The sequence below is a fragment of the Triticum aestivum genome, chromosome 3B (assembly GCF_018294505.1).
Source record: "Triticum aestivum cultivar Chinese Spring chromosome 3B, IWGSC CS RefSeq v2.1, whole genome shotgun sequence".
NCBI lineage: Eukaryota > Viridiplantae > Streptophyta > Magnoliopsida > Poales > Poaceae > Triticum > Triticum aestivum.
The window spans coordinates 33,583,893-33,609,510 of record NC_057801.1 but is presented as its reverse complement, the minus strand read 5'-3'; the positions used below and the strand labels follow the sequence as shown (position 1 = coordinate 33,609,510).

Below are 25,618 nucleotides of genomic sequence, written 5' to 3'. Positions count from 1 at the left end.
TAGTCCATGGTTGATTAATAGAATGCTCATTGCACTTCACTTATATCTTTTGAGTATGGCTTTATAGAATGCTTCATGTGCTTCACTTATATCATTTGAAGTTTGGATTGCCTGTTTCTCTTCACATAGAAAACCGCCATTTGTAGAATGCCCTTTTCCTTCACTTATATTTGTTAGAGCATGGGCATATATTTTGAAGAAATAATTAAACTCTCTTGCTTCACTTATATCAATTTAGAGAGATGACAGGAATTGGTCATTCACATGGTTAGTCATAAAATCCTACATAAAACTTGTAGATCACTGGATATGATATGTTTGATTCCTTGCAATAGTTTTGCGATATAAAGGTGGTGATATTAGAGTCATGCTAGTGGGTGACTATGGATTAGTAGAAATACTTGTGTTGAGGTTTTTGATTCCCGAAGCATGCACGTATGGTGAACCGTTATGTGATGAAGTCCGAGCATGATTTATTTTTTGATTGTCATCCTTTGTGTGGAGGTCGGGATCGCGCGATGGTTAACTCCTACCAACCCTTCCCCTAGGAGCATGCGTGTAGTACTTTGTTTTGATGGCTAATAAATTTTTGCAATAAGTATGTGAGTTCTTTATGACTAATGTTGAGTCCATGGATTATACGCACTCTCACCCTTCCATCATTGCTAGCCTCTTCGGTACCGTGCATTGCCTTTCTCACCTTGAGAGTTGCTGCAAACTTCGCCGGTGCATCCAAACCCCATGATACGATACGCACTATCCACATAAGCCTCCTTATATCTTCCTCAAAACAGCCACCATACCTAACTATCATGGCATTTTCATAGCCATTCCGAGATATATTGCCATGCAACTTCCATCATGATCATATACATGACTTAAGCATTCATTGTCATATTGCTTTGCATGATTGTAAGATAGCTAGCACGATGTTTTCATGGCTTGTCCGTTTTTTATGTCATTGCTACGCTAGATCATTGCACATCCTGGTACACCGCCGGAGGCATTCATATAGAGTCATATTTTGTTCTAGGATCGAGTTGTAATATCGAGTTGTAAGTAAATAAAAGTGTGATGATCATCATTATTTGAGCATTGCCCTAGTGAGGAAAGGATGATGGAGACTATGATTCCCCCACAAGTCGGGATGAGACTCCGGACTTTATGAAAAAAAGAAGGGGCCAAAGAAGCCCAAATAAAAAAAGGGGGCCAAAGAAGCCCACCAAAAAAAGAAAAAAAGGAAAAATAAAAAATGAGAGAAAAAGAGAGAAGGGGCAATGTTACTATCCTTTTACCACACTTGTGCTTCAAAGGAGTACCATGTTCTTCATATGGAGAGTCTCTTGAGTTATCACTTTAATATACTAGTGGGAATTTTCATTTATAGAACTTGGCTTGTATATTTCGATGATGGGCTTCCTCAAATGCCCGAGGTCTTCATGAACAAGCAAGTTGGATGCACACCCACTTAGTTTCAGTTTGAGATTTCATACACTTATAGCTCTAGTGCATCTGTTTCATGGCAATCCCTACTCCTCGCATTGACATCAATTGATGGGCATCTCCATAGCCCGTTGATTAGCCGCATCGATGTGAGACTTTCTCCTTTTTGTCTTCTCCACATAACCTCCACCATCATATTCTATTCCACCCATAGTGCTATATCCATGGCTCACGCTCATGTATTGCGTGAAAGTTGAAAAGGTTTGAGAATACTAAAGTATGAAACAATTGCTTGGGTAAAATCGGGGTTGTGCATGATTTAAATACTTTGTGTGGTGAAGATGGAGCATAGCCAGACTATATGATTTTATAGGGATAACTTCCTTTGGCCATGTTGTTTTGAAAAGACATGATTCCTTTATTAGTACACTTGAAGTATTATCATTTTCATGTCAAATGATAGACTATTGCTTTGAATCACTAGTGTCTTAATATTCATGCCATGACTATATATTTGATCAAGATAATGCTAGGTAGCATTCCACATCAAAAATTATCTTTTTATCATTTACCTACTCGAGGACGAGCAGGAATTAAGCTTGGGGATGCTAATACGTCTCTGTCGTATCTAGAATTTTTTATTGTTCCATGCCAATATTCTACAACTTTCATATACTTTTGGCAACTTTTTATATTATTTTTGGGACTAACATATTGATCCAGTGCCCAGTGTCAGTTCCTGTTTGTTGCATGTTTTATGTTTCGCAGAAACCCCATATCAAACGGAGTCCAAACGGGATAAAAACAGACGGAGAATATTTTTGGAATATTTGTGATTTTGGGAAGAAAAATCAACGCGAGGCGGTGCCCGAGGGGGCCACGAGGTAGGGGGGCGCGTCCCGGGGGGTAGGCGCGCCCCTGACCCTCGTGGGCACCCCGTAAGGTGGTTTACGCTCTTCTTTTGCCGCAACAAAGCTAATTTTTGGAGAAAAATCTAGGCGAAGGTTTCAATCCAATTGGAGTTACGGATCTCCGGATATATAAGAAACGGTAAAAGTGCAGAATCTGGGAACGCAGAAACAGAGAGAGACAGAGAGACAGATCCAATCTCGGAGGGGCTCTCGCCCCTCCCACACCATGGAGACCATGGACCTGAGGGGAAACCCTTCTCCCATCTAGGGAGAAGGTCAAGGAATAAGAAGAAGAAGAAGGGGGGCTCTCTCCCCCTTGCTTCCGGTGGCGGGCCATCATCATCACCGCAATTTACACCAACACCTCCGCCATCTTCAGCAACATCTCCATCACCTTCCCCCATCTATATTCAGCGGTCCACTCTCCCGCAACCCGCTTTACCCTCTACATGAACATGGTGCTTTATGCTTCATATTATTATCCAATGATGTGTTGCCATCCTATGATGTCTGAGTAGATTTTCGTTGTCCTACCGGTGATTGATGAATTGCTATGATTGGTTTAATTTGCTTGTGGTTATGTTGTTGTCCTATGGTGCTCTCCGTGTCGCGCAAGCGCGAGGGATTCCCGCTATAGGGTGTTGCAATATGTTCATGATTCGCTTATAGTGGGTTGCTTGAGTGACAGAAGCATAAACCCGAGTAAGGGGGTTGTGGCGTAAGGGATAAGAGGGACTTGATGCTTTAATGATATGGTTGGGTTTTACCTTAATGATCTTTAGTAGTTGCGGAGCTTGCTAGAGTTCCAATCATAAGTGCATATGATCCAAGAAGACAAAGTATGTTAGCTTATGCCTCTCCCACATAAAACTTGCTATCGGTCTAGTAAAGTAGTCAATTGCTTAGGGACAATTCCACAACTCCTACCACCACTTTTCCACACTCGCTATATTTACTTTATTGCTTCTTTATCTAAACAGCCCCTAGTTTATATTGACGAGCTCTTTATTATCTTGCAAACCTATCCAACAACACCTACAAATTACTTCTAATTTCATACTTGTTCTAGGTAAAGCAAACGTTAAGCGTGCATAGAGTTGTATCGGTGGTCGATAGAACTTGAGGGAATATTTGTTCTACCTTTAGCTCCTCGCTGGGTTCGACACTCTTACTTATCAAAGGAGGCTACAATTGATCCCCTATACTTGTGGGTTATCACGCGGCAATGCGCGCCATTGCTTCTAGTATTCGGTACTCTCCCTGGCACACGAGCCGCAGAATTTCCATCAAATCCCTCAACATTTATCTTCCTTTGCTCCAAGCACGAATCACAGAGCGCTCGGATGTGGCTCTGATAGCTATTTCTGCAGCAAGCTATGGTACACACAATTTAGCGTCTTAGTCATGTGGGGATGCCATATCTAGAGTTTGATGGCGTGTCTGATGTGTTGCCTCGGTCTAATTTGTTCAACAGTAATGGTTGTGTCTTTGGTGAGCCACATTGGAGGTCCCGAAAGCTCAATATCAGCGATGAAGCCGTGTCAATCTCGGATGTGAAGGTGATCCGTCATTTTTTTTTCCTTTGGTGGCTGATCTGGTGGTGCTAGAGGCGGGTGAGGGAAGACAGTGTCAAGCTCAAAGCATTCTTCAGCCTTGTTTGTAATTTTACTTCTTAGCTGTTCTTTCTGGTATAAATAAGACAAGTACCATGCAAAAATATCATTCCTATATAGTATGTACATAACTAATCCTTTTATTCACTACTCGCAAACTATACAAACATGCATTCTGGAAACCTTGGTCAACTGTATATCTCTATCTATTATGATATTTCACGAAACTATAATAGATATGGATGCCAACATACGCTTTTAATCCATATAAGTGGCACAATTAATCATTGATGATATACACTATTTTTTTTCTAATGTTCTCCGATCTACACAAGTTAAGCATTGAAGATATATGACATTTCCCGCAAAAAAGAAGAAGATTTATGCCATTTTTTCTCTATTGTTCTCTAATCTAGAAGATTTGGTTAAACCAAAATAAAATAAAATAGTGATATTTCAAGTAAGAAATAACTCGGTCAAACTCATGTGATATATGATTCAATTTTAGTTAAATTTTATTGCCAAACAAAATATTAAATATATATAATAAACACATTGTATCTTAATACTTAGTTGTACCATTATTAAGTATAATATAAATTGTACTAGTTAACATCACATGTTGAAAAGTTACAAAGTATAGTCTAAATAAATAAAGAGAGTGCCCACATATGCAAGAGTAGACGCGACGCTAATTCCCCTAACTCGCGGTTAGGGTCTTTTTCCACCGATTCCTCCGCCTGTGCGTCCTTAATTATCCCGATTGAGTCATCTGCTCCGATATCCTCTCGTGATCGAATCTTTTTCCGATCAAGTCCTCAACCCGATCGAGTGTGTCCTCATGCGAACATGTTCTTTTTCCCTATTGAGACCACAATAGGTCGATGACTTCTAGTTTATGCATGGTTGAGCGAATCCATAATCATCTGCATTGGAGATTAGATACAACCATCGATGAGATGGAAAAGAAAAAAGGGGAAGGGTGGATAGGAGGAAGTGGGGAGAGAAGAAGCAACCTTACCTTGGTGTAGGTCGGGTGCAAGCGGTCGGCGACCGGCGATGGCCCAAGGGATCGGTGGTGGCGGGGAAGGGAACGAGGAACCCTAGCGGTAGCGGGTGGGTGGGGATTGTGGAAGGAGAAGGAAAGAGTGCGTATAATGAATTTTAGTGGGTGAGAGGGTACAAATGCAGCTACACGATTGTGGGATTTTAGTGTGTACAAACCTACCGGAGGAGATTGTGGGAAGGAGAAGGAATGACACACATTTACATCGTCCGACGGGTACAGTTTATGCACGCTCACTGCTCACGCACAAGACACTATGTCTACTTTTTTCTAAGGAAACACTGTTAAGGGGGGGGGGGAGGGGGGAGGGGCATGATTACTGCTCATACATGGGACACTGTTCACTGTGGTCATGTAAATTGAGCAAAAGTAAACAAAAAAGTAAAGTCTTCCCACTGCTCAATGTGGCCACATGAATTGAACAGAAAACTAAAAAGAAAAAAGGAGAAAAATCAAAGCCTCTTACTAGAAGAGTTGGGCGCGCTTTGCTGCACCGTTGGTATTGTTGGGTTTCTTTGAAACAAGCACTCACTCTGTTTTAAAATATAATAAGGTGTATTACTTTTTTCAAAAGTCAAACCTGTTAAGTTTGGTCAAATTTATAGAGAAATATATCAAAATCCATAATATCAAATATATATGATTAGATTCATCATGAAATGAGTTTCCATGCTTCTTTTGTTTAATATCGTGGATGTTGATATTTTTTGTTGTGAACTTGGTCAAAGTTAAAGAATTCAATTTTTTTTGTGAACTTAGTCAAAGTTAAAGAATTTTGGCTTTTCGAAAAACTAATACCCCTTTTATTTTAGAACTATTGGATTATTTAGTTTGTCAAGTGGGGCAGACGATGGACTTGTTTTATTTTTAATTTAATGCGATGATTTGATGGGCCTTCTGGGGTGTGATTATATCTTTGTTATCCGCTAACCAACATATATTTATGTGGCAAAATTTCTGCGTCGATGGCAGCTTATACTATATTGGTGCTACAGTATCACATTGTAGCGCTCTTTTTTCCATGTGGCAGGTGGGTGTGCGGTATTGAGATGTTTTTGTAGGCGGGCTGCCGCTGATCAATTTGAAAAATCATTGGGCCAATCGAAATCGTAAACCAAATGAAAAATTGAGTACCTCAATTGAACGAAAGAGTTTCAAAATCAAGGAACACAGTGAATTAAAAGGATTGAACGGGATAGCTCCTTGAGAAATTCGTTGACCCGGTTAAAACCAGGCGACACAATTCTAAATCAAAAACCTCAATTAATTGTGGGTCCTTACAAATTAGGAAGCATGCTGTATAATATAAAAGAATTGAATGAATTTTTTTGACCCAATTTCGATTGGAGACTTGAATTGATTGTGGCGGTTCTTTAAAGCTGGTGAGCTTAGTGTCATTGAGGATTATTACTTTGAATTATTTTTTGATTGTAAAAGAACCGCAAGCAATCGAACCGGTGAACCGACGGCCCGACCAGTGAGAATCTGAACCGGAGGCCTTGCCGATTCGACCGCCGGTTTAGGCTATGTTTGGTAGTAAAGTATTAGAAAAACTAAGTATTGAAAACCGTAATATTATTGTCAGTGGGTACACGATACCACAGTTTTGACATACTAAAGTATGTTGAAATATTGAGGTTACTATGACGTGTTTGGTTGTTGCCGCAAAACACAATATTGATGTGTTCAAACACTCAGCTACCTAGCCGTTAGCAGGGCAAGCACACGCCTATTGGCCGGACCTGATCCACATGCTCAGCTAACTAACATACGGGCCATCCCATCAGGAGCCCGAAGGAAGAAATAACCAGCTCATATGTCCCATTCACTCCTTCCCGCCGGCTAGTCCTGGCCATCTCAGGGCCGGCCCTGTCGGCCCACCCAGGCCCGGCCCTAAAATCTAGGGCCTAGGCCCGATGGGCTTGCCCATGGGCCGGGCTTGGGCCTGAGTTTTGAGCCCATCGATAGGGCCTGGACGGGTTTGGGCTTGGCATATTGGCATTTTAAGGAAGAGGCCTGGCCCACGGCCCTAAGCCCTAAGGGCTTTTTAGGGCTTTTTCCCAGATGGGCCGGGCTTGGGCTTGAAAAGTAGGCCCAGTGATAGGGCATGGGAGGGCCTGGGCCTCAGTTTTCTGCCGTGGGCTTTTTCAGGCCCGACCCAAGCCCGGCCCGGCCCGGCCCATGGCCAGATATACCGCCGGCTGAGCCGAGCTGAGCCACCGTTCCATGCACTCGCCTCTAGCCCCATCCCGTGCTAAAAGTACCAGGTGTAGTTTGTTGTGGTATGCTTTGAACAGGGATACCTGAATCTGAATTGTCTGAATGAAAAACAGCAAAATCGCAATGGTACGACTGTTAGATTTCAGACAAATCATGCGGGGTGTGGCGGCCGACGACAATAGAGCAACGGTCTCTTTGCTTTCCCATGGCCGCCGAGGGAGATTTCTCCAAAGACGACAGGGCGTCGGCGGCGTGGGAACGAGGCTAGAGCAAGAGCAGAGTGCGGAAGGATAACGACGCCAGTCCCTTCTTTTCGCCTTCTCTGTTTTTTTTAAAACAGGTCTGGGGTTCTTTCTATTATACAAAGAAAAAAACTACAGTTTGTCGAATACTACAATATTAAAACAACAGTTTTAGCAGCAATTAAACAGCTCATTGTAAATAAAACTATGATAATCTCAACAACTGCAGTATTCTCGAAATGCTTAGAAAATACTCCCTCCGTCTCATAATGTAAGACGTTTTTTGGCACTACATTAGTGTCAAAAAAACATCTTACATTATGGGACGGAGGGAGTAATTTGCTATCAAACAGGGCCTTAGTTTTTAAAACTACGCAGTCACCTAAAACTTTGTATTATAGTTTGAAACACACGGACGGAGTGGCTGAATCTCTACTATCTAAAAGAAACGTAGCATTTCGTTTCCCCTCTTACGTTCGTCAAGCCTCTCGTACGACCCCTCCCGCACCGATTTTTTTCCTCCCGTTCCGACCTACCTATCGTCCCACTCGATTTTCTTTCCCCCCCTACCGGTTTTCTCCGTCACAGTTTTCTCCCTCCTCTGGCTTGCATCTCATGCCGGCGTCCAGCGCCACCGATGCCGATCTCCAGCCTTTGTCCGGTAACCCCTCCCGTGCGCCCTATCTCTCTTCTTCTCCCTTCTCCCTTCCCGACCTCTCTCACACAAATCTTGCCTCAGGCCCATGGATCCCGATGTGGAGCTCCACTGCGGCCCGATCTGACGTGGGAGCGGCCAGATCCGTGCGTCTCCGCCTCGCTCCGCGCGCCTCCATGGTCCGCCGTCTTCTCGAGCGCCGGTGCCGCGCTCAGCCGCCGCCGTCCCATGCCATGGTTGCCTCCCTCCAGAACGACCTGCCATGGCCGCCTCCCTGCCTCTCCCGCAAGTGGGCCTCTGCACGACCAGATCCGTTCCTCTGCGCCTCGCTCCGCGCGCCATGATGGCCCTCCGTCTTCCCGAGCGCCGGCGCCGTGCGCAGTCGCCGCCGCCCCATGCCATGGTCGCCTTCCTCCAGAACGCCGTGCCATGGCCGCCTCCCTGCCTCTCCCGCAAGTGGGCCTCTGCGCCCCCGGCCTAGCAGATTAATGGAGGGCGCTGCCGACGTCGGGACATGCCTCGGTTCACCTGCTTCCTGATGTCCAATTATTTTTTGTTGTTGCTATATTCAACCTCATCTCTGAAAGCCTACACCTTCCTGTGCTGTTGCTATATTCACGAGTTTGACAGGAGAAGGGACTGGAGGCATACAGTAGGCAGAACAGTGGAACAAAACTCAGCTTCAATTAATCGACATGGTACCTTGCTCTCACCTTTTCTCCATATCTGTACAATACATCTATCTACTTTACCTGCCGCTCACGCCCAGAACAGATGCATCAGTTAGCCTTCAATCTTCTTGTTTTTGGGGAGATCTATGATCTTATTTGGATGGCTATGTAGGTGTTCGCAAATGGAAAGTCGTTCCTGCTGCTACAGTTCATTGGTTCAAGTCCGACACTGAGCTCACAGTGGACGTTGAGTTGGTGGACACAATGGACAATAAGCCCATGAAGCTCCAGAAGTCCAGATTTGGATACGGTATTTCCCTTTCTATCTAAAATCTACCATAGAAATTTGTACTAGCTGCATATACATCAAAAGAGGTGGCACACTTGAAACTACTTCAGGAACAGTTTAGTTGTCAAAGGCAAATAACCATCTTTAGTGGTCGTTACATTAAACCTAGGACGAGATGCATATAGAGTTCTGTTATGGCTACTACGAAACAGATGTCAACGCAAAGTATTTCCTCTTTTCTATGAAAAGGTTTACATTATAAGGATAATCGAGTATAATAATATGGATGAAAATATTGCTCTCCTGCTAGGTCTTAGAAGTTAGAATCCACAAAGTTAGGTTAATTATAGTAATTATGACCCCACTTATGCCTTCTCTTTACGCATTAAGATGTGTCGCTCCTTTAAAAAAATAAGATGTTGATTCTTGTGTTTTGAAGTCTTGGATGTGACTAATTGTATGACATGCCGATATCTGGCGAGCCTGGTGTGTTCTGTTTTCTCACACCTGCCGCCGTCGCACAAGGTGATTGTTGGACGTGAGCGAGCTTCAGGAGCACTTCCTACAGGTTGTCGGCCGTTCACAAGTACTTCCTTTCAAGCCGAATGGGCTCTTTAGTAAGATGCATCATCTTTTTTGAATGGAACAAGATTGACCATATTGTTTGAAGTGAAAAAGATTCATTATGATCTATCCATTACTTGATTTGAAGTTTTCAACTGCTAGATGTAGGAGGAGGCAGTAGTGGCTGGGAATCTTGGTGCTAAATGACACATACTGTCCTCACCCGATTTCTAAGAGGAAAAAAAACCCAAAGAACAAATACTCATTCAAACATTTTTTGATTCAGTGCTCCATGAGCATTTTATCTATCATTTGTTTTAAAATTTTGAGTTTTCAGGTCTAAAATGGTTCATCCCCTTTTGTGGTTGCAGTTTTACTGATCTGGACACACCACCTTCTCAGGTCTAAAATTTTGAGTTTTCAGGTCTAAAATGTAACTGATGTAAAGATTTGTCCATCCCTTGGTTAGTCTTTTGATCTACTGGTATTTTATGAGGCTTGGCTTTTTGAAATAAAAAATTTTGCTTAGATTTTGACCTTTGTTGTATGCGTGATGGCAGACAGAATCCGACTTTTTTTCCAGCTGGTGCACTGAGGGAGGCGTTTGATGTAGCAACTGTAAGTATCGAACCTAATGAACTTCCTTTTAATTATTTTTGTGTGGTTTCACCTCTTACACGCTCTGTTAATTTCTTAGATTTATACAAGTTTGTTATTGAACAAGAACATCTCATGATGGTTGTCTTATTGTCTGTAGGCCTTTAAAAAACAATGCCATGATTGATTCATTCCCCACTGGTATATTCAAAGTTCTAGGTCTATACATCAATACATGTATATTGCTTCTAAAGATCTTGCAAATTTGGAAGCTAAAATTAGATAAAATGATATAAGTTTTTAGGTTAATTCTAATGTAATGCAATTTCAACTTCCTCTGGACTCTTGAAAGTAACTATTTTGTTTGCCTGCAGTATGTTCGTCCAGCAGAGGATGCTCTTCAGTGGAAAATTCTGAAACCTTATTCAGCTTTGATGTATAGCTGGCACAGTTTGTTAATAATCTCTATGAACATTTGTACAAATGGTGACAAAAAAGTTCTTTTATAACCATGGAATCATGACATGGAATGTATTATTAATGTGTATACCTTCAATGTGGATTATCGAAGACTACTTTCGTTTCATATTCATGCAAAAAACTTCTTCGGGAATGTTGAAATTTTTGCTTGTACTGTCTTTTCCTGGAGTCATTGAAATATCCCCTTGCACAGAAATTTGTTTTCTACTGAATTTTTGTCAAGATACTCTGGTACTAACATTTAACTATTTTGTAGGAATGAAGAGCTCAAGGGAGCAAAAGGAACAAGGAGAAAGGAGCGCTCAAGAGAAGTGAACTCAAAGTCCAAGATGCAATCTTCACATAGCTCACAAATATTAACCAGTAAACACTACTTGATTCGTGATGGCATTGGACCAGACACACAACATCCAGTTCTATAATAAGTATATTCGTGATTGCATTGGACCAGACACACGGAGATGCTCGCTTGTCGTCGAGGAGTGTAGCTTGTAATCGAAGTTGGCGCTACAAAGCTTGTTCTCAAAACCGACAACCAACTTATGGCGCGGGTTATTAACTCAGATGTTATCGACCGATCCAGGTTTGGTCCTCTTGTCTAGGAGATAAAGAAGATGATGTGAGGCATCGACGAGTTCTGAGTGGCTTGGGCCAGGAGAATAGCAAACAAAGCTGCTCAGATCTTAGCTAGGGAGGGTTGCCTTTTAATGCAAAACTTGGTTTAGTGTTTCTACAGATTGTATTCAAGATGTTGTACTGGCGGATAATGCCATGAACTAAATAATAACAAGGCATCAATTTCCTATAAAAAGTATGTTATCTTATAGCAGGTGCATCGTATCAAAGATACATATTTCATGCAATTAATGTTGAACCACTAGAATACTTATGTTTCCGTTGCAATCCACGGGCAATTTCCTAGTAACGGAAGAAATGCGTATCTTCCTCGCTAAGATATCGCCGGCACCGCGCAGCACGCCACCCCATCTGACATGCGGGCCCGCCGCACGCCTGCAACGGCACGCCACACCGCGCGCGTGGTGGGATCCCCCCACCCCGCTGACACTGCCAGTGGGCCATCAAGCGCCCCCCGCACTCTCTTCCCCGTCCTCGCCGCCTGGCGCCACCTCTGCCTCCAGAAGCCCCGACCAAAAACCCCCGACCAACCACCCACCGCCGGGCAAAACCCTACCCTACCAGCCACCGCCACCGCCACCGCCACCGCGGCGGCGCGATGGTCGTCTCCTTCAAGCTCTCCCGCCGCGGCCGCCGCTTCTACCCGCCGCCTCCGGCCTCCGCCCCCGCCGCCGACGCCCCGGACGGGTCGCCCAAGCCGCCGCCGTGGGAGGTGAGCACCCTCGCCGCGCCTCCCACCTCCCCGTCTCCGTTCACGATAAGCATCGCGCCTGTCTATCTCCTCCGTATCGCGAGATTTCGCGGTGAACACGAGCGTACGGACACTCAGCATCTGAATTCTGAAACGACCGTGCAGGCGGGGCCGGGGCTCGGTGGCGGCAACGGCGTCGCCGCCGGATTGTCCGCGCACGGCGGGGACGGAGCCGATCCTGCCGATTTCGGTGAGGCACCGACCTGTCCGCCCCGATTTGTTCGGTTAATCTGTTGTTTGTTCCGTACTCGCTCAAATCAAATGTTGCTCAACGACAAGCTGGTGAAGCTGAAATCTCACGTGCTGCAGGCCTCGAGGTGTCCTTCGCGCTGAATCTGTTCCCGGATGGGTACTCGGTCGGCGGGCTCGACAAGGTCTGTCTGCGAGTCGCACTGGCCGCTGCTGCTACATGTTTGTTCGTTTGTTTTGTGTGATTACTTGATGATGGTGGTCGGTTGCTCATGTCCGAATCTGTTGGTTTCGGTGCAGGGGATGCTTGTGTTCCTGGTTGGTGATGATCTAGAGAGGATGCCCTACACCAGGGCGTCCAGAGCTCTGCTGTCTGTACGTATGGTGCTCATTATGTTTTTCTCTGAATTGTCAAGGGGACAGGGGGCTGACCCGGGGGCCGGGGGGTAATTAATCATGGGTCGATTTTCAAGTTACAGAAACAAGGTAAAAAAGGAGTGAGTAATTGCACTGCGGAGTGGGTGCTATACTTCGCAGTCCATTCCTGTGCAACAAATTTATGGGCGCGCCGGAGGCGAACACATGAGACGACAGACCGTGCCTAGGCATTTTGACTGTCGCAATTTGTTACCCACACGATTCTCTTTTGCTGATGAGAACAGAGTAAAGTGTCACTGTGCACTCAATTCATAGAGCCACTGAACATTTAATATTTCTTGAATTGTACATTTTATTTCTTTTATATGGTATATTCTTTCTGTGGGGGAACCACCAGATAGCTTTGGTTGCATATTTATTACCAGAAATTCAGAGCATCATTAACAAGTTATGTTGTCCTGACTCCAGATGGCCTTCTTATTTCTGTTACAGTTTCTTGTAGTGCATCATCCGTGGATTTTATACTTTTATAAATGTGTTCTTACAGGATATTGAGTATGGCTGCCTGCCTAAAGATATATTGCACGGTGTCCCTTGCAAATTCCAAAATGGAATTGTTGTTTGTGAGGTTAGCTGAAGTCTTATCTTCCAACTTCAGTGTCTATATTTTCTCTGCTTATGTGGGCTTTCTTTACATTGTATAATGCACCTAGGTGCGGGACTACAGGTCCTTCCTGTCGAATGGGGATGATTCTTCAGAAGACGACTTCCCCATAATGAACAGAATTGCTCTTAGATTGAGCACTGAATGTGTTGTCAATGATCTATCTTTGATTGCGGATGCTTCGTGGACTTATCACGAGCAACTGGTCAGCACTTCTGTAAACCTGGAAAGGCAAGGTTTAACTGTCATCCACTATTTCCAAAATCCCACCTGATTTATTTTTCTTATGCATGTTTCAGATTGCCGAGTCGACCATCATTAATTCCTTGCAACCCAGGCTTAATTTGGATCCTAAGCCGAAAAGCTTTGCAACTCTGTTAAGAAGGTACCCCCGCTTTCAGTTCCTGGATCCTACTCAATTCTTTTGTTAACTTTAGAAAGTACTGCAACTTAGCTTGTGCTTTTGTGCCAAATTGAATGCAAATAGATCGATTTAGGTCTACATAAGGGAAGACAACGAATGGAAGCGACATCTCTTCTCAATACTTCTCCTGGCCCTCCTGAAAAATGCAAGCCCAGGGAATGCGACGCCTGTGATGGTGCAGTAGTATGCATTGAGAATTCAGCTCTAGAAGTCTTGCCAAGCGGAATACTGAGCTGCTTGCCAGTGAACTGTCCATCACCTCCCCAAGTTAACAGTGCCAAATCAACTGCAGTGTCTGATCCCGAAGATACTACACAATGCTCTTCTTCCATTATCAACTGTTCTGCCTTCTGTGACAGAGAACAAAGTGCATCAAGTACTCCTGCTTCTGATAATTTTCTTCAGAATCATGATCAGCATCAGATGGACTTAGATATCATGGAGGTTGATCATAAAAAGGGACGATTGCTAACAGAGACAGTTCTACCACAAAAGAGAAAGGAGTGCTCGAATCTTCAACGTGAAAGGTTGTTTTCAGACAAAAGTGCAAGGTTGAGCTCCCAAAGTTCCGATGAACAGTTTCAAAAGTCAGCGGAGGCTTCAAATAAAGAAGGTCTTATGCTAGGATCTCCAAAAGAACCGTCGGCTGAGGACAGGGTATATCAGATAATGGGCAACAAGGACATGGAAGTACATCAACAGAAGTCCTTCTCAACTCCTTCCTTGAACATAAAGGATCCATGTCCAGAAATGTTCGCCGAAAAGGTTAAGCAGGGTTCTCGGAAAGAACTGCCAGTTGAGGTTATGGTTGATCAGACCATGGGCAAAAGGACATGACATTACAGGAACAGAAGCCCTTCTCAGTTGTCTCAACAAATCACCCACTTCCTTCCTTCAACAGAAATGAGTCATGTTTAGAACAGTTCCCTGAAAAGGTTAAGCTGGGATCTCAAAAAGAGCTGCCGGTTCAGGTCAAGTTAGAACAGTCAATCGGCAGAGGAAAGGAAAATGAGCCCCTGTCAATACTCCCGGCCACTCTTCCACACTCTTCCTTGAACAGAAATAGTCTGCATATCGAAAAAATCCCTGAAAAGGTTCACTGTTCGGATACAAGGATGAGAGAAAGTCATCTGGTCTCATGTGTAGATGTGGACAATCACGGAGGAGAGCTCAAAGACAGTTCAGTGACCCCTGTAACTTCCTGCAATGCAAGTTCAAGAAATGCAGATGCCAAACCTCAGGAGGATAAAGCTTCCATGGAGCCCCAACCTACTACTTCAAAGATAAAAGTATCAGAAACTTCTACCATTTCTCTGAACCAGCAAATCCATTTCAAAGGGAACGGGCAGAAACAAGCTGATATTCTGGTTAGGCGTTCGTGTGAGGACAGAAGCTCAATAGAGCCAGGTGTTACTGATGGTGCTAGCAGTCAATTTGGTATTTCTCCAGATATTGAGGTGTGCATTGGACACCCTTTATATAACATTGAACCTAACATAGAAAGGATTCTATCAGAGGTCATCCTAACCACCCAGAGGTGTTGTACAACTTCACTCTGTACTTCTCATTTTAAGTTGGATTTTTTCGGTACAACTGGTGCCAGAATTATAGAAGTTCTTTATATTGTTCATTATTCTTTATGTAGGCATGCACCAGATGGGAATGCTGCTAAAATTGATGGTTTTGAAACATTGACGCCAGTGAATTCCTGCTCACCATCTTGTTACATTCGGTATGAGGGTGCTGAGGGAAGTCCATACACGCGGGAAGAGACCATTTCATGCTGTCTGACTAGGAGAACGAAGCATACTCGAAATATTAGAAGCCTTGTTTTTCACCGTGTACAGTATTTCTGTAGAGGTGGGTTTATTTCTGCTTGTGCACGCATAGTCTTATTTTGCGCTTAGTTCTACTCTTGTTCTAAAGCATCACACATGGCAGGTATAGTTGATCAATCTCATTACATACTTTGCCTTCTTGAGTCTGAATCACCGGATGACCATCAAATAGCTGTTGAAATGATATCGGGAGATGAGCGTTTTCACATCGCTACTCTCCCCACTTCTGTGAGTACTATTTTAATTCAGTTTTACAATGCAAGAATAATACTGTAATACCTCTTCATCTTTGTCTCCTCTATGGTATGCTTCAGGATCAAGCAAAAAAGTTTGTGGATCAATTCATTCTTCTGGTAAGTAAGCATTGTCTTCCAAGGCATTGTTTTGACAATAAAGTAATTGAACCTTTCTGTCTTTATCCGGTTAAAGAAAAATATTCTGTCTTACCATTTGCCGTTAGGCATTGACAAGCTGTTGATATATGTTTAAATCAGTATTGTTTATTGTTCACAGGTTGTGCATATTAAACTAGTTGCTTCCCTGAATGAATTTAATTTTTTTAGGAACTGTCGTCTTTGTATACTGAAGTAATCTATTTCTGAGTTTTGGGTTGTATATGCAGATGAAACGGGATGGCTACACACTATGCAATTCTACGGTCTGTAATGGATTCTCTGAACTCACACAGGTAAGATGAGGATTCCTTTTAATACTCGCATTTTCAGTAGCACTCTTTTCTCGCACATTAAGATTTCCCAGATATTTTCCCATATCGTGTTATGACCGGTTTAACGTATAACCTGAGGAGGCCCACTGGGCAGTAGTTAGGGGCTTGGCCCACAAGTTATCTTAGGCTATTTCGTTTTCAGGTTATAAATATTAGTTGTAAGACACCTTTTTGAGATTAAGCAATAAAGATATTTTCTATCCTATTGCCCGGCTCCCGGAGGAGCCAGAACCCTAGCCGCGCCAGCCCTAACCGCCGCCGCCCTCCTCCTCCCTCGCGACGGCGCCGACGCGCCGGAGCCGCCGCTCTCGCCCACAACCCCTGCTGTACTGCTCCTACAACCTAAGGAGCCGAGCCGGTAGGAACCCTAGTCCTATCAATTTGGTATCAGGTACCCGGGTTTCGACCATGTCTTCGTCGCCACCAAACTGGCCACCACCGCCGCTGCCCGCCAACTCCCCCACCGCCGCTGCCACCAACTCCACCACCGCCGCCGCTTCATCGCCGGGCGTCACGGCCTCGCTATCGGCGGGCGCCACGGCTTCGCTGTCGACGCCGATCTCCCCTACACCCGGCACCACGCCGGGCCAAGGCCAGCCGCCACCCCCGTCCAACACTCGCCGCCGTCGCCTCCCCCCGTGCCGCAGCAGTTTACGCCTGAGGCCATGGCCAGCGTGCTCAACGACCTGGTCGTCACGGTCCAGGGCATCCGCCTCTACTTGGCTAGCCCGTATGGGCCGCCCCCGCAGCTCCATCCGGCCATGCCCGCGGGTCAGCCGGCGCTGCCGTGGTACTCCGTCCCCGCGGCCATCACCGGGGGCTATCCGGCACTGCCCTCACCGGCGGCTCCGACGCCGCCTTGGCCACAGTGGCCAACGCCGACACTTGCGACGCCACCCGCGCCGCCAGCCGCCGCCCAGGGCCCGCAGTGGCCGACTTGGGCCGCGCCGTCCGCGCCGTCCCTCCCGGCTGCAACCGTGCAGGTGCCACCACCGCCCCCGCCCAGCTCTAGCCTGGGCCGGTCCTCGCCGAGCGGCCTCCCAATCCAGGAGGTCCGCTTTCCATCGTCACCGTCTCCGCTTCCAGGCTGGCTCCACGAGACGTCCCCTCCGCCGGCTTACACGGAGGCTCGACCGCCGTCGGGTTCCCAGTTGTAGTCCGAGGCGTCGGGCACCACAGGGCACTACGCCGGCCTCCCCACCATGGACCGAGCGCCGTCATCAACCCTCCGCACCGCCGAGGCAGTGGGCCATGGCGCGCCACACCAGCCGCCCCGGTTCGCTAAGATCGACTTCGCCACTTACGACGGTTCAGACGACCCGCTTAACTGGCTCAACCAGTGCGACCAGTTTTTCCACGGACATCGCACGCCCGCATCGGAGCGCACTTGGCTGGCTTCCTAATATCTCCACGGGGCCGCCCAGACATGGTACTACGCCCTCGAGCAGGACGAGGGCGGCATGCCCCCGTGGGATCGTTTCCGCGAGCTGTGTCTTTGTTTCGGACCACCCGTTCGCGGGAGCCGCTTGGCTGAGTTGGGCCGCCTGCCTTTCACCTCCACGGTGCAGGATTTCACCGACCGCTTCCAGGCCCTGGCGTGCCACGCGCCAGGTGTGACGGCCCTACAGCGGGCGGAGCTCTTCGTCGGCGGCCTTCCCGACCACATCCGCGTGGATGTCGAGATGAAGGGGCCCCAAGACCTTCAGACGGCCATGTACTATGCTCGGGCGTTCGAGCAGCGCGCCCAGGCGTTGACGCGGCCATCCGCGCCACGTGGGGGCCGACAACCCCCTCGGCCGCCTCCGCCAGCACCTGCATCATCCACCGTCGCCCCAGCGGCCACCCCGGCCCCGACGCGGCCGTTCCGGCGCCTCACTTAGGTGGAGCAGCTTGAACGCCGGCGCTTGGGCCTGTGCTTCAACTGTGATGCGCCTTATGCACCAGGCCATGTCTGCCCGCGCCTCTTCTACTTGGAGACGACGGACGAGACCGAGGATGACGCCCCGGAGGATGGCCTTGGCGCCCCAGCCCTCGCGGAGCCCGCACCGGCTCCCGCGCCCGCCCCGGCCACCGCTCTCATGGTTTCGCTTCACGCGCTGGCCGGCATCCATGATGAACGGACGATGCTCTTACCGGTCATGATCCATGGCGAGCGCCTGGTGGCCCTCCTGGACACGGGTTCCACGCATAATTTCCTGCCGGAGACCACCATGCGGCGCCTTGCCTTACAGCCGACCGGCGGGGAGCAGTTGCGGGTCACTGTCGCTAATGGCGACCGTCTACGCTGCCACGGGCTCGCCCTCGACGTGCCCATCACTATCGGCGACGAGCACTTCACCATCACCTACGCCGACATCGACTTGGGCTGCTTCGACTTCATCCTCGCGTCGACTTCTTGCGCATGCTGGGTCCCATTCTCTAGGACTTCGACGCGCTGACAATGACCTTCTGGCGGATGGGCCGCCGCATTCGGTGGGACGACATTGGGGGTGCCGCACCTGCACCACCACTTCAGTTGGCCGCGACCACCGTCGAGGCCGAGCAACCGCTCTTGGAGAGCCTTCTGCAGCAGCACGACGACCTCTTCACCGAGCCACAGGGCTTTCGCTCGCCCGGGCTTATGATCACCGTATCCACCTTCTGCCGGGCTCCACGCCGGTGGCGGTACGTCCTTACCGCTATCCGCAGTTGCAGAAGGACGAGTTGGAGCGGCACTGTGCGCTCATGCTCGCGGTAGGCATCATCAGGCTCTCCACCTCGCCGTTTACCGTGCCAGTGCTGCTCGTCCGCAAATCGGATGGCACATGGCGTTTCTATATCGACTACCATGCTCTTAATGCTGTCACGCTTAAGGACAAATTCCCTATTCCGGTGGTCGATGAGCTCCTCGATGAGCTACACGGGGCGCGCTTCTTCACCAAGCTCGACCTCCGGTCGGGGTACCACCCGGTGCGCATGCACCCGGATGACATCGCCAAGACGGCGTTTCGGACTCACCACGGCCACTTCGAGTTCTTGGTGATGCCCTTTGGCCTCACCAACGCCCCGGCGACCTTCCAGGCTCTGATGAACGACGTTCTCCGGCCCTACTTGCGTCGGTTTGTGCTCGTTTTCTTTGATGATATTTTGATCTACAGTGCGTCTTGGGCAGAGCACCTCCAGCACGTCGCCATCGTCTTCAACGAGCTTCGGGCGCACCATCTTCATCTTAAGCGCTCGAAGTGCTTGTTCGGGACGCCTTCAGTTGCCTACATGGGCCACGTCATCTCGGCCGACGGGGTCGCTATGGACGCCGACAAGGTGGCCGTCGTCGCCGCCTGGCCGACGCCACAGTCTCCGCGAGATCTTCGCGGGTTTCTCGGCCTTGCTGGATACTGCCGGAAGTTCATCCGGGAGTTTGGCCTCATCACTTCGCCACTCACGCGACTGTTGCGCCGCGACGCCTTCACCTGGGACGAGGAGGCGACGACAACATTTAAGGCCCTCAAGGGGGCCCTCACGACGGGGCCCGTTCTTCAGATGCCGGACTTCGACCGCCCGTTCGTGGTGGACTGTGACGCCTCGGGTGCAGGGTTCGGCGCTGTGCTTCATCAGGGCGATGGCCCTCTCGCCTTCTTCAGCCGGCCCTTCGCCCCGCGCCATCTCAAGCTCGCGGCGTACGAGCGGGAGCTCATTGGCTTGGTGCAGGCGGTGCGCCATTGGCGGCCCTATCTGTGGGGCCGGTCTTTCCAGATTCGCACGGACCACTACAGCCTCAAGTTCTTGCTGGATCAGAGGCTCTCGACCGTGCCGCAGCACCAGTGGATTAGCAAGCTCTTCGGCTTCGATTTCTCTGTTGAGTACCGCCCGGGCCGTCTTAACACCGTGGCCGATGCCTTGTCCCGTCGCGACGCCGACCTCGACTCCGTCATCGGCGACTCCGAGGGGACGGCATTGTGCATCCGCTCAGGGCCGACTTTCGGCCTCTTCGACGACATTCGCCGGGCCACGGCAACCGCGGCCGACGCGATCCTCCTGCAGCAGCTGGCGGCCGGCGACCTGGAGGAGCCCTGGCGCTTCACCGACGGCCTGCTCGTCCATGGGCGCCGTGTCTTCGTTCCGGCGCATGATGATCTCCGTCACCAGGTCTTGCTGCTAGCCCACTCGACTGGCCATGAGGGTGTGCAGAAAACCCTCCATCATGTCCGCGCCGACTTCTACATTCCTGGTGATCGCGCCTTGGTCCGTGATTGGGTGCACTCTTGTGCGACGTGCCAGCGCAACAAAGACGGAGACGTTACGGCCGGCTGATCTTCTTCAGCCCTTGGACGTGCCATCTCATGTCTGGGCAGATATCTCCATGGACTTCATCGAGGGCCTTCCCAATGTGGGAGGCAAATCGGTCATTCTCACGGTGGTTGACCGCTTTTCTAAGTATGCTCACTTCATCGCGCTGGGGCATTCCTACACCGCCGTGTCCGTGGCCCGTGCCTTCTTCGACGGTATTGTCCTTCTGCACGGTTTCCCTTCTTCGATCGTCAGTGATCGCGACACGGTGTTCACGGGCCATGTTTGGCGCGACCTCTTCAGGATGGCGGGAGTTAAGCTCCGCTTCAGCACGACCTTCCACCCCCAGACGGACGGCCAATCTGAGGTGGTTAACAAGGTGATTGCCATGTATTTACGCTGTGTTACAGGTGATCGGCCTCGCGCTTGGGTGGATTGGCTCGCATGGGCGGAGTACTGCTACAACACCTCCTATCACTCCGCCCTGCGTGCGACACCATTTGAGGTGGTCTACGGGCGGCCACCTTCGCCTATCTTGCCGGTGGACCCGGCTACGACGCGGACGGAGGTCGCGGGCGACCTTATTTGCACCCGTGACGAGATGCTTGCTGAGGTCCGTCAGCGTCTCCTTCAGGCTCAGCAGCTGGCGAAGCATTACTACGACGACCACCATCGCGAGGCGGAGTTCGCGGTGGGTGATTGGGTGTGGCTGCGTCTTCTCCACCGCTCTACGCAGTCACTCAACCCGCGCGCGAAGCGCAAGCTCGGTCCTCGCTACGCGGGACCCTTCGCCATCTTGGAGCGCATCGGGCAGGTGGCCTATCGCCTTCAGCTACCGGCCGGCGCTCGCATCCACGATGTGTTTCATGTGGGGCTGCTCAAGCCTTTTCGTGGAGAGCCACCGGCGGCTGCACCAGCGCTTCCTCCGACCGCCAACGGACGTCTTCTTCCGGAGCCAGAGAAGGTGTTGAAGGCACAACTCCGTCGTGGGGTGTGGTTCGTCTTGATCCAGTGGGCGGGTCTTCCGGTGGAGGAGGTTACTTGGGAGCCACGTGATGACTTCCGCCACCACTATCCAGACTTTCAGCTCGAGGACGACCGGTTTAACGTATAACCGGAGGAGGCCCACTGGGCAGTAGTTAGGGGCTTGGCCCACAAGTTATCTTAGGCTATTTTGTTTTCAGGTTATAAATATTAGTTGTAAGACACCTTTTTGAGATTAAGCAATAAAGATATTTCCTATCCTATTGCCCGGCTCCTAGAGGAGCCGGAACCCTAGCCGCGCCAGCCCTAACCGCCGCCGCCCTCCTCCTCCCTCGCGACGGCGCCGACGCGCCGGAGCCGCCGCTCTCGCCCCCAACCCCTGCTGTTCTGCCCCTACAACCTAAGGAGCCGAGCCGGTAGGAACCTTAGTCCTACCATATCGACACGCCGCCTTTTGCATCACTTACTCGAATGCGCCATCATTTTTCAGCAATCCACAGATGTATCTCAGCCCGACTATCTGACTGGAGAACATCCACAGTACCAGGGGTTCTCGCCTTCTGTTGCGAAAACCGTTGTGATTAATGAATGTAAGGATACAGGTTTTGCATCGGAGAAGAGGCTCCCAGATGTACATGCCCATGCTCGGCAGCAAGGGAGCCAGCAGTGGGGACTGCTAGATGTACATGCCAATGTTCTGTATCAAGGGAGTCGGCAGTGGGGCCTGCCAGATGTGCATGCAAATGCCCAGCACGAAGGGAGTCAGCACTGGGGGATGCCAGATGCACACAGAAATGCCATGCAGCAAGGGAGTACTCAGCAGTGGGGGCAGTCATATGCACACACAAATGCTCCACGGCTAGGGGGTAAGCAGCAACGGGGGAAACCATATGCAGACACAAATGTTCCGCAGCGCAGGAGTAACCGGCAGCAGGGGCAACCATATGCGCATGCAAGTGTTCCGCAGCAAGGGAGTAACCAGCAGCGGTAGCAACCATATGCACACGCAAATGTTCCGCAGCAAGGGAGTTACCAGCAGCGGGGGCAGCCATACGCACACGCAAATGTTCCGCAGCAAGGGGGCAATCAGCAGTGGGGGCAAACATATGCACACGCAAACGTTCGGCGCCAAGGGAGCCAGCAGCAATGGGGAATGCCGGATGGTCATGCAAATCTCCAGCATCAAGGGAGCCAGCAGCAATGGTGGCTGCCAGATGATCATCATACAAATGCTATGCACCAAGGGAGCCAGCAGCAATGGGTACAGCCAGAGCAGCAACACCCAACGTCGGCAAACGTCGATGCATCCCACTTCTCGAATCCTGGTTACCCAGCCGAGCAGCAGTACAACAGCAGAGCCTTCCAACAAGACCAGAGGCGGCCGCCATTCTCAGGCGGGGCGCGCTCAACGGATCAGCACCAGCAGTACTACTACCCCCAAAGCAGACACGATATACCAGGAGGGTCCAGCGAGAGATACCGTACGACTGCGAGCATGGGTGCAGGCAGCTATGGCCACTGGCACCAGACTCCGACTCCTCCACAGCAGCAGCACGGCGGCAGGACGTACCGGTGGGGTTTCCAGGATTTGGGCAGGCAGGCGCAGATCAACAACCTGCCTCCAATGCAGGCCGGGAGGAGCATGCTGCTGTCGGGGCTGCATCCCGCTGGAACTGGAAGCCCGCAGACGAGCTCTCCGACCACCGGCTCCGATGGCAGCGTCACAAGCACGTTCCTTGTGCCTCCCAGTGGCTACCACCAGTACCCGCCGCCGCATGGGATATGCTGAAGGTTTCATTGGGAGGTTTTGGTGCAGGTTAAAAGTACAGGAAGTACTTGCATGCAGCATATAGATTACGGATACTCTTGTAGAGATGAATGAAGTTCCTTCTTTTGTTTCGCGCTTCGCCCGTGGATAGCAGGTGCACGGTGGTTTGTCTATGCTTTGCTAGCCTTAGCCTGATGATGGCTACATTTTTGCGAAATACAAGGGATAGACATGCTTAATTAGGATGGGCTACTGATGTTTTTGGTTGCGGCATTGTGTTGTCGTCAGCAGTTTGGTTGCTCGAGCCTCCTCCTGGGCAGTATCACTGAAACTTGGTGTGACCAAACCGAACCAATGATGTTTCTTCTGTTGTACTGCTCTTGGCCCGTCACATTGCGATTGCGTATCGGAAAGATGATGTGAACTCTCTGTTTATCTGGGCGGAGACCTACAGCGGATCTTTTTGAATTTGAGTACAAAAAAAACTATTTAAAATCTCAGTAAAACTTCAGTTCTGCAAATTTGGCTTCTACATGTACACAAAAAGGACAGCAACTTTCTATGACAGTTTGGGTTGTACTGCTCTTGGTCCATCACATCGGATGAAACGAGCATTCTTGATACGCCCAAAAGTTGTAAAATCAGCTGATACAAATCAGCGTAACTTGCGACGACATAAATGATCAAGCTTTTTAGTTAGGACCGTTCTTTTCAAACACTGGCAGCACAGCATTCAGTTAGGACCGTTCTTTTCCAAACCAAAGCTGAGGAGCGCACACAAGCATACAAATGCGTGGGCCAGAAACTCTCCTGGCTAAAGACAAGAGCTGCCAAGCACACGCACTTAGAAAAGGCAAAGACAAGACCAAATCCGACTTGAAATAATACTACCATAGTTAAGATGAAATTCCCCCGATCAGGTATTCAAAAGCATCTTGCCACATTACATAGTACTTGGCTAGACTAAGGCACGATAAGTTTTCGCGGATAACATACAAACGCCGCCGATCTATTGATGCGATGCGACAAACCCGGTGACAACTAACAACTCCTATTGATGCGATGCGACAAACTCAGTGACAGCTAACAACCGCATCCTCCCTTCTTCAGCTGGAGAAAACAAAAGCGTTAATATGTTAGTAAACCTCATGCAGATACCGGCAAAACTTAATAGTAGTAGCACCTAGGAGTATGTAACAGTGTATGAACAATGTGAGCCTAATGGTAGCATGTAATAGTGTATTATGAACAAGCCGAATCTAACAGGAGTATGCAACTCATGATCAGCTAGGCAACATAAAGTAGAGCTATATCATATCTCCTCGAAAATAGCAGACTAAAATCGTATTATTAGCTATATATGACAACAAAATAAATCCTTCAGCCTTCTCACAAATTTTTTTAAGGTGATGGACGCAACACAAGAGAGTTACTGATATATTGCTTTTCTCAACAGAAAAGAATGAGGTGACTGATGTTTGTAATAGCAAAATGGGCTACTAACATATTGCTTTTAGCTTACAGATTATGAAACAACAAAAGCAAGGGAGAACAACATGTGGATCATCTGCATATCATTTATGATCCGACACTCCAGCCTCGGCACCATTAATTATAATGGTTTCTCTGTGTTACTAGCATGCGTGAATTCAAATCTCTTCCACGTTGACAGTTGTTTGAGGGTGCATGCTGCCCACATTTGCCGCCACATATATTCTCCAAAGAGAAAATCAAACAGTCCCCAAATCTCATAAATTATATTCAGGGGATCTTCTTACCTGTTGAACGGTTTCAGCACAGTAGCACATCAAATCACTCTAGCATTTCAGCTCCATTAGTTCCGCCAGCAATGGCTGTGCCTAGAAGCATAAGAATTACGACAACTAACAACAGTTCCACAATAAAAGACAAATTGATAAGAGAAGGCAACATGAGACCATTAGAAAGATGAGCTGCCAAATGTAACTCGAGCAAAATAATTCACTTTTATAACTTATTTTTATGAACTGTGTTAAAAGTCACTTTCGATACTAGCAATACATAAACAAAACCACATCTCTTGTAAAATGTAAGGAACATTCATACAAAGCAGTGTACAAAAGTAACTGTTGATACTACCACAAAATTTTATCATTTGACATTTCAATCGATATTTTCAAATACATCAAAATAATAAAGCAATACGGCTATAAATTCATCCATCTAGAAAAAATAATAATTGCTAGCTAAGTTTTATCACAGG

At 48.3% G+C, this 25,618-nt stretch overlaps 3 protein-coding genes across 36 annotated transcripts; all 3 read left to right on the top strand.

Annotated features, from left to right (window-relative positions):
• Positions 1-8,033: 8,033 nt before the first annotated feature.
• On the top strand, positions 8,034-11,574 carry LOC123068404 (uncharacterized). Of its 32 annotated transcripts, none has more exons than XR_006431709.1 (8): positions 8,034-8,156; positions 8,235-8,848; positions 8,994-9,131; positions 9,636-9,678; positions 10,046-10,138; positions 10,235-10,292; positions 10,432-10,472; positions 10,646-11,098. XR_006431709.1 is itself a non-coding variant. In XM_044490994.1 (4 exons), the coding sequence occupies exons 2-4, from the start codon at positions 8,665-8,667 to the stop codon at positions 10,102-10,104; spliced, it is 381 nt and encodes a 126-aa protein (XP_044346929.1). In that variant the 5' UTR covers positions 8,034-8,156; positions 8,235-8,664; the 3' UTR covers positions 10,105-10,228. The 32 variants fall into 32 exon arrangements, 1 of the variants encoding a protein (XP_044346929.1); XR_006431725.1 differs by having other exon boundaries at positions 9,636-9,696; positions 11,008-11,098; XR_006431716.1 differs by having other exon boundaries at positions 9,636-9,696.
• A 272-nt stretch (positions 11,575-11,846) lies between these two features.
• Positions 11,847-14,097, top strand: LOC123068402 (protein PHYTOCHROME-DEPENDENT LATE-FLOWERING). 2 transcript variants are annotated; one of them, XM_044490993.1, is made up of 8 exons: positions 11,847-12,099; positions 12,244-12,328; positions 12,448-12,512; positions 12,628-12,702; positions 13,253-13,333; positions 13,419-13,574; positions 13,669-13,754; positions 13,857-14,097. In XM_044490993.1, the coding sequence occupies exons 1-8, from the start codon at positions 11,986-11,988 to the stop codon at positions 13,864-13,866; spliced, it is 672 nt and encodes a 223-aa protein (XP_044346928.1). In that variant the 5' UTR covers positions 11,847-11,985; the 3' UTR covers positions 13,867-14,097. The 2 variants fall into 2 exon arrangements, with proteins under 2 accessions (XP_044346928.1, XP_044346927.1); XM_044490992.1 differs by having other exon boundaries at positions 11,847-12,328.
• A 522-nt stretch (positions 14,098-14,619) lies between these two features.
• LOC123068401 (uncharacterized) lies at positions 14,620-22,601 on the top strand. 2 transcript variants are annotated; one of them, XM_044490990.1, is made up of 6 exons: positions 14,620-15,330; positions 15,439-15,653; positions 15,735-15,859; positions 15,946-15,984; positions 16,254-16,319; positions 22,099-22,601. In XM_044490990.1, exons 1-6 carry the CDS (start codon positions 14,627-14,629, stop codon positions 22,597-22,599), a joined length of 1,650 nt encoding a protein of 549 aa, XP_044346925.1. In that variant the 5' UTR covers positions 14,620-14,626; the 3' UTR covers positions 22,600-22,601. The 2 variants fall into 2 exon arrangements, with proteins under 2 accessions (XP_044346925.1, XP_044346926.1); XM_044490991.1 differs by having other exon boundaries at positions 22,211-22,332.
• Positions 22,602-25,618: the final 3,017 nt, after the last annotated feature.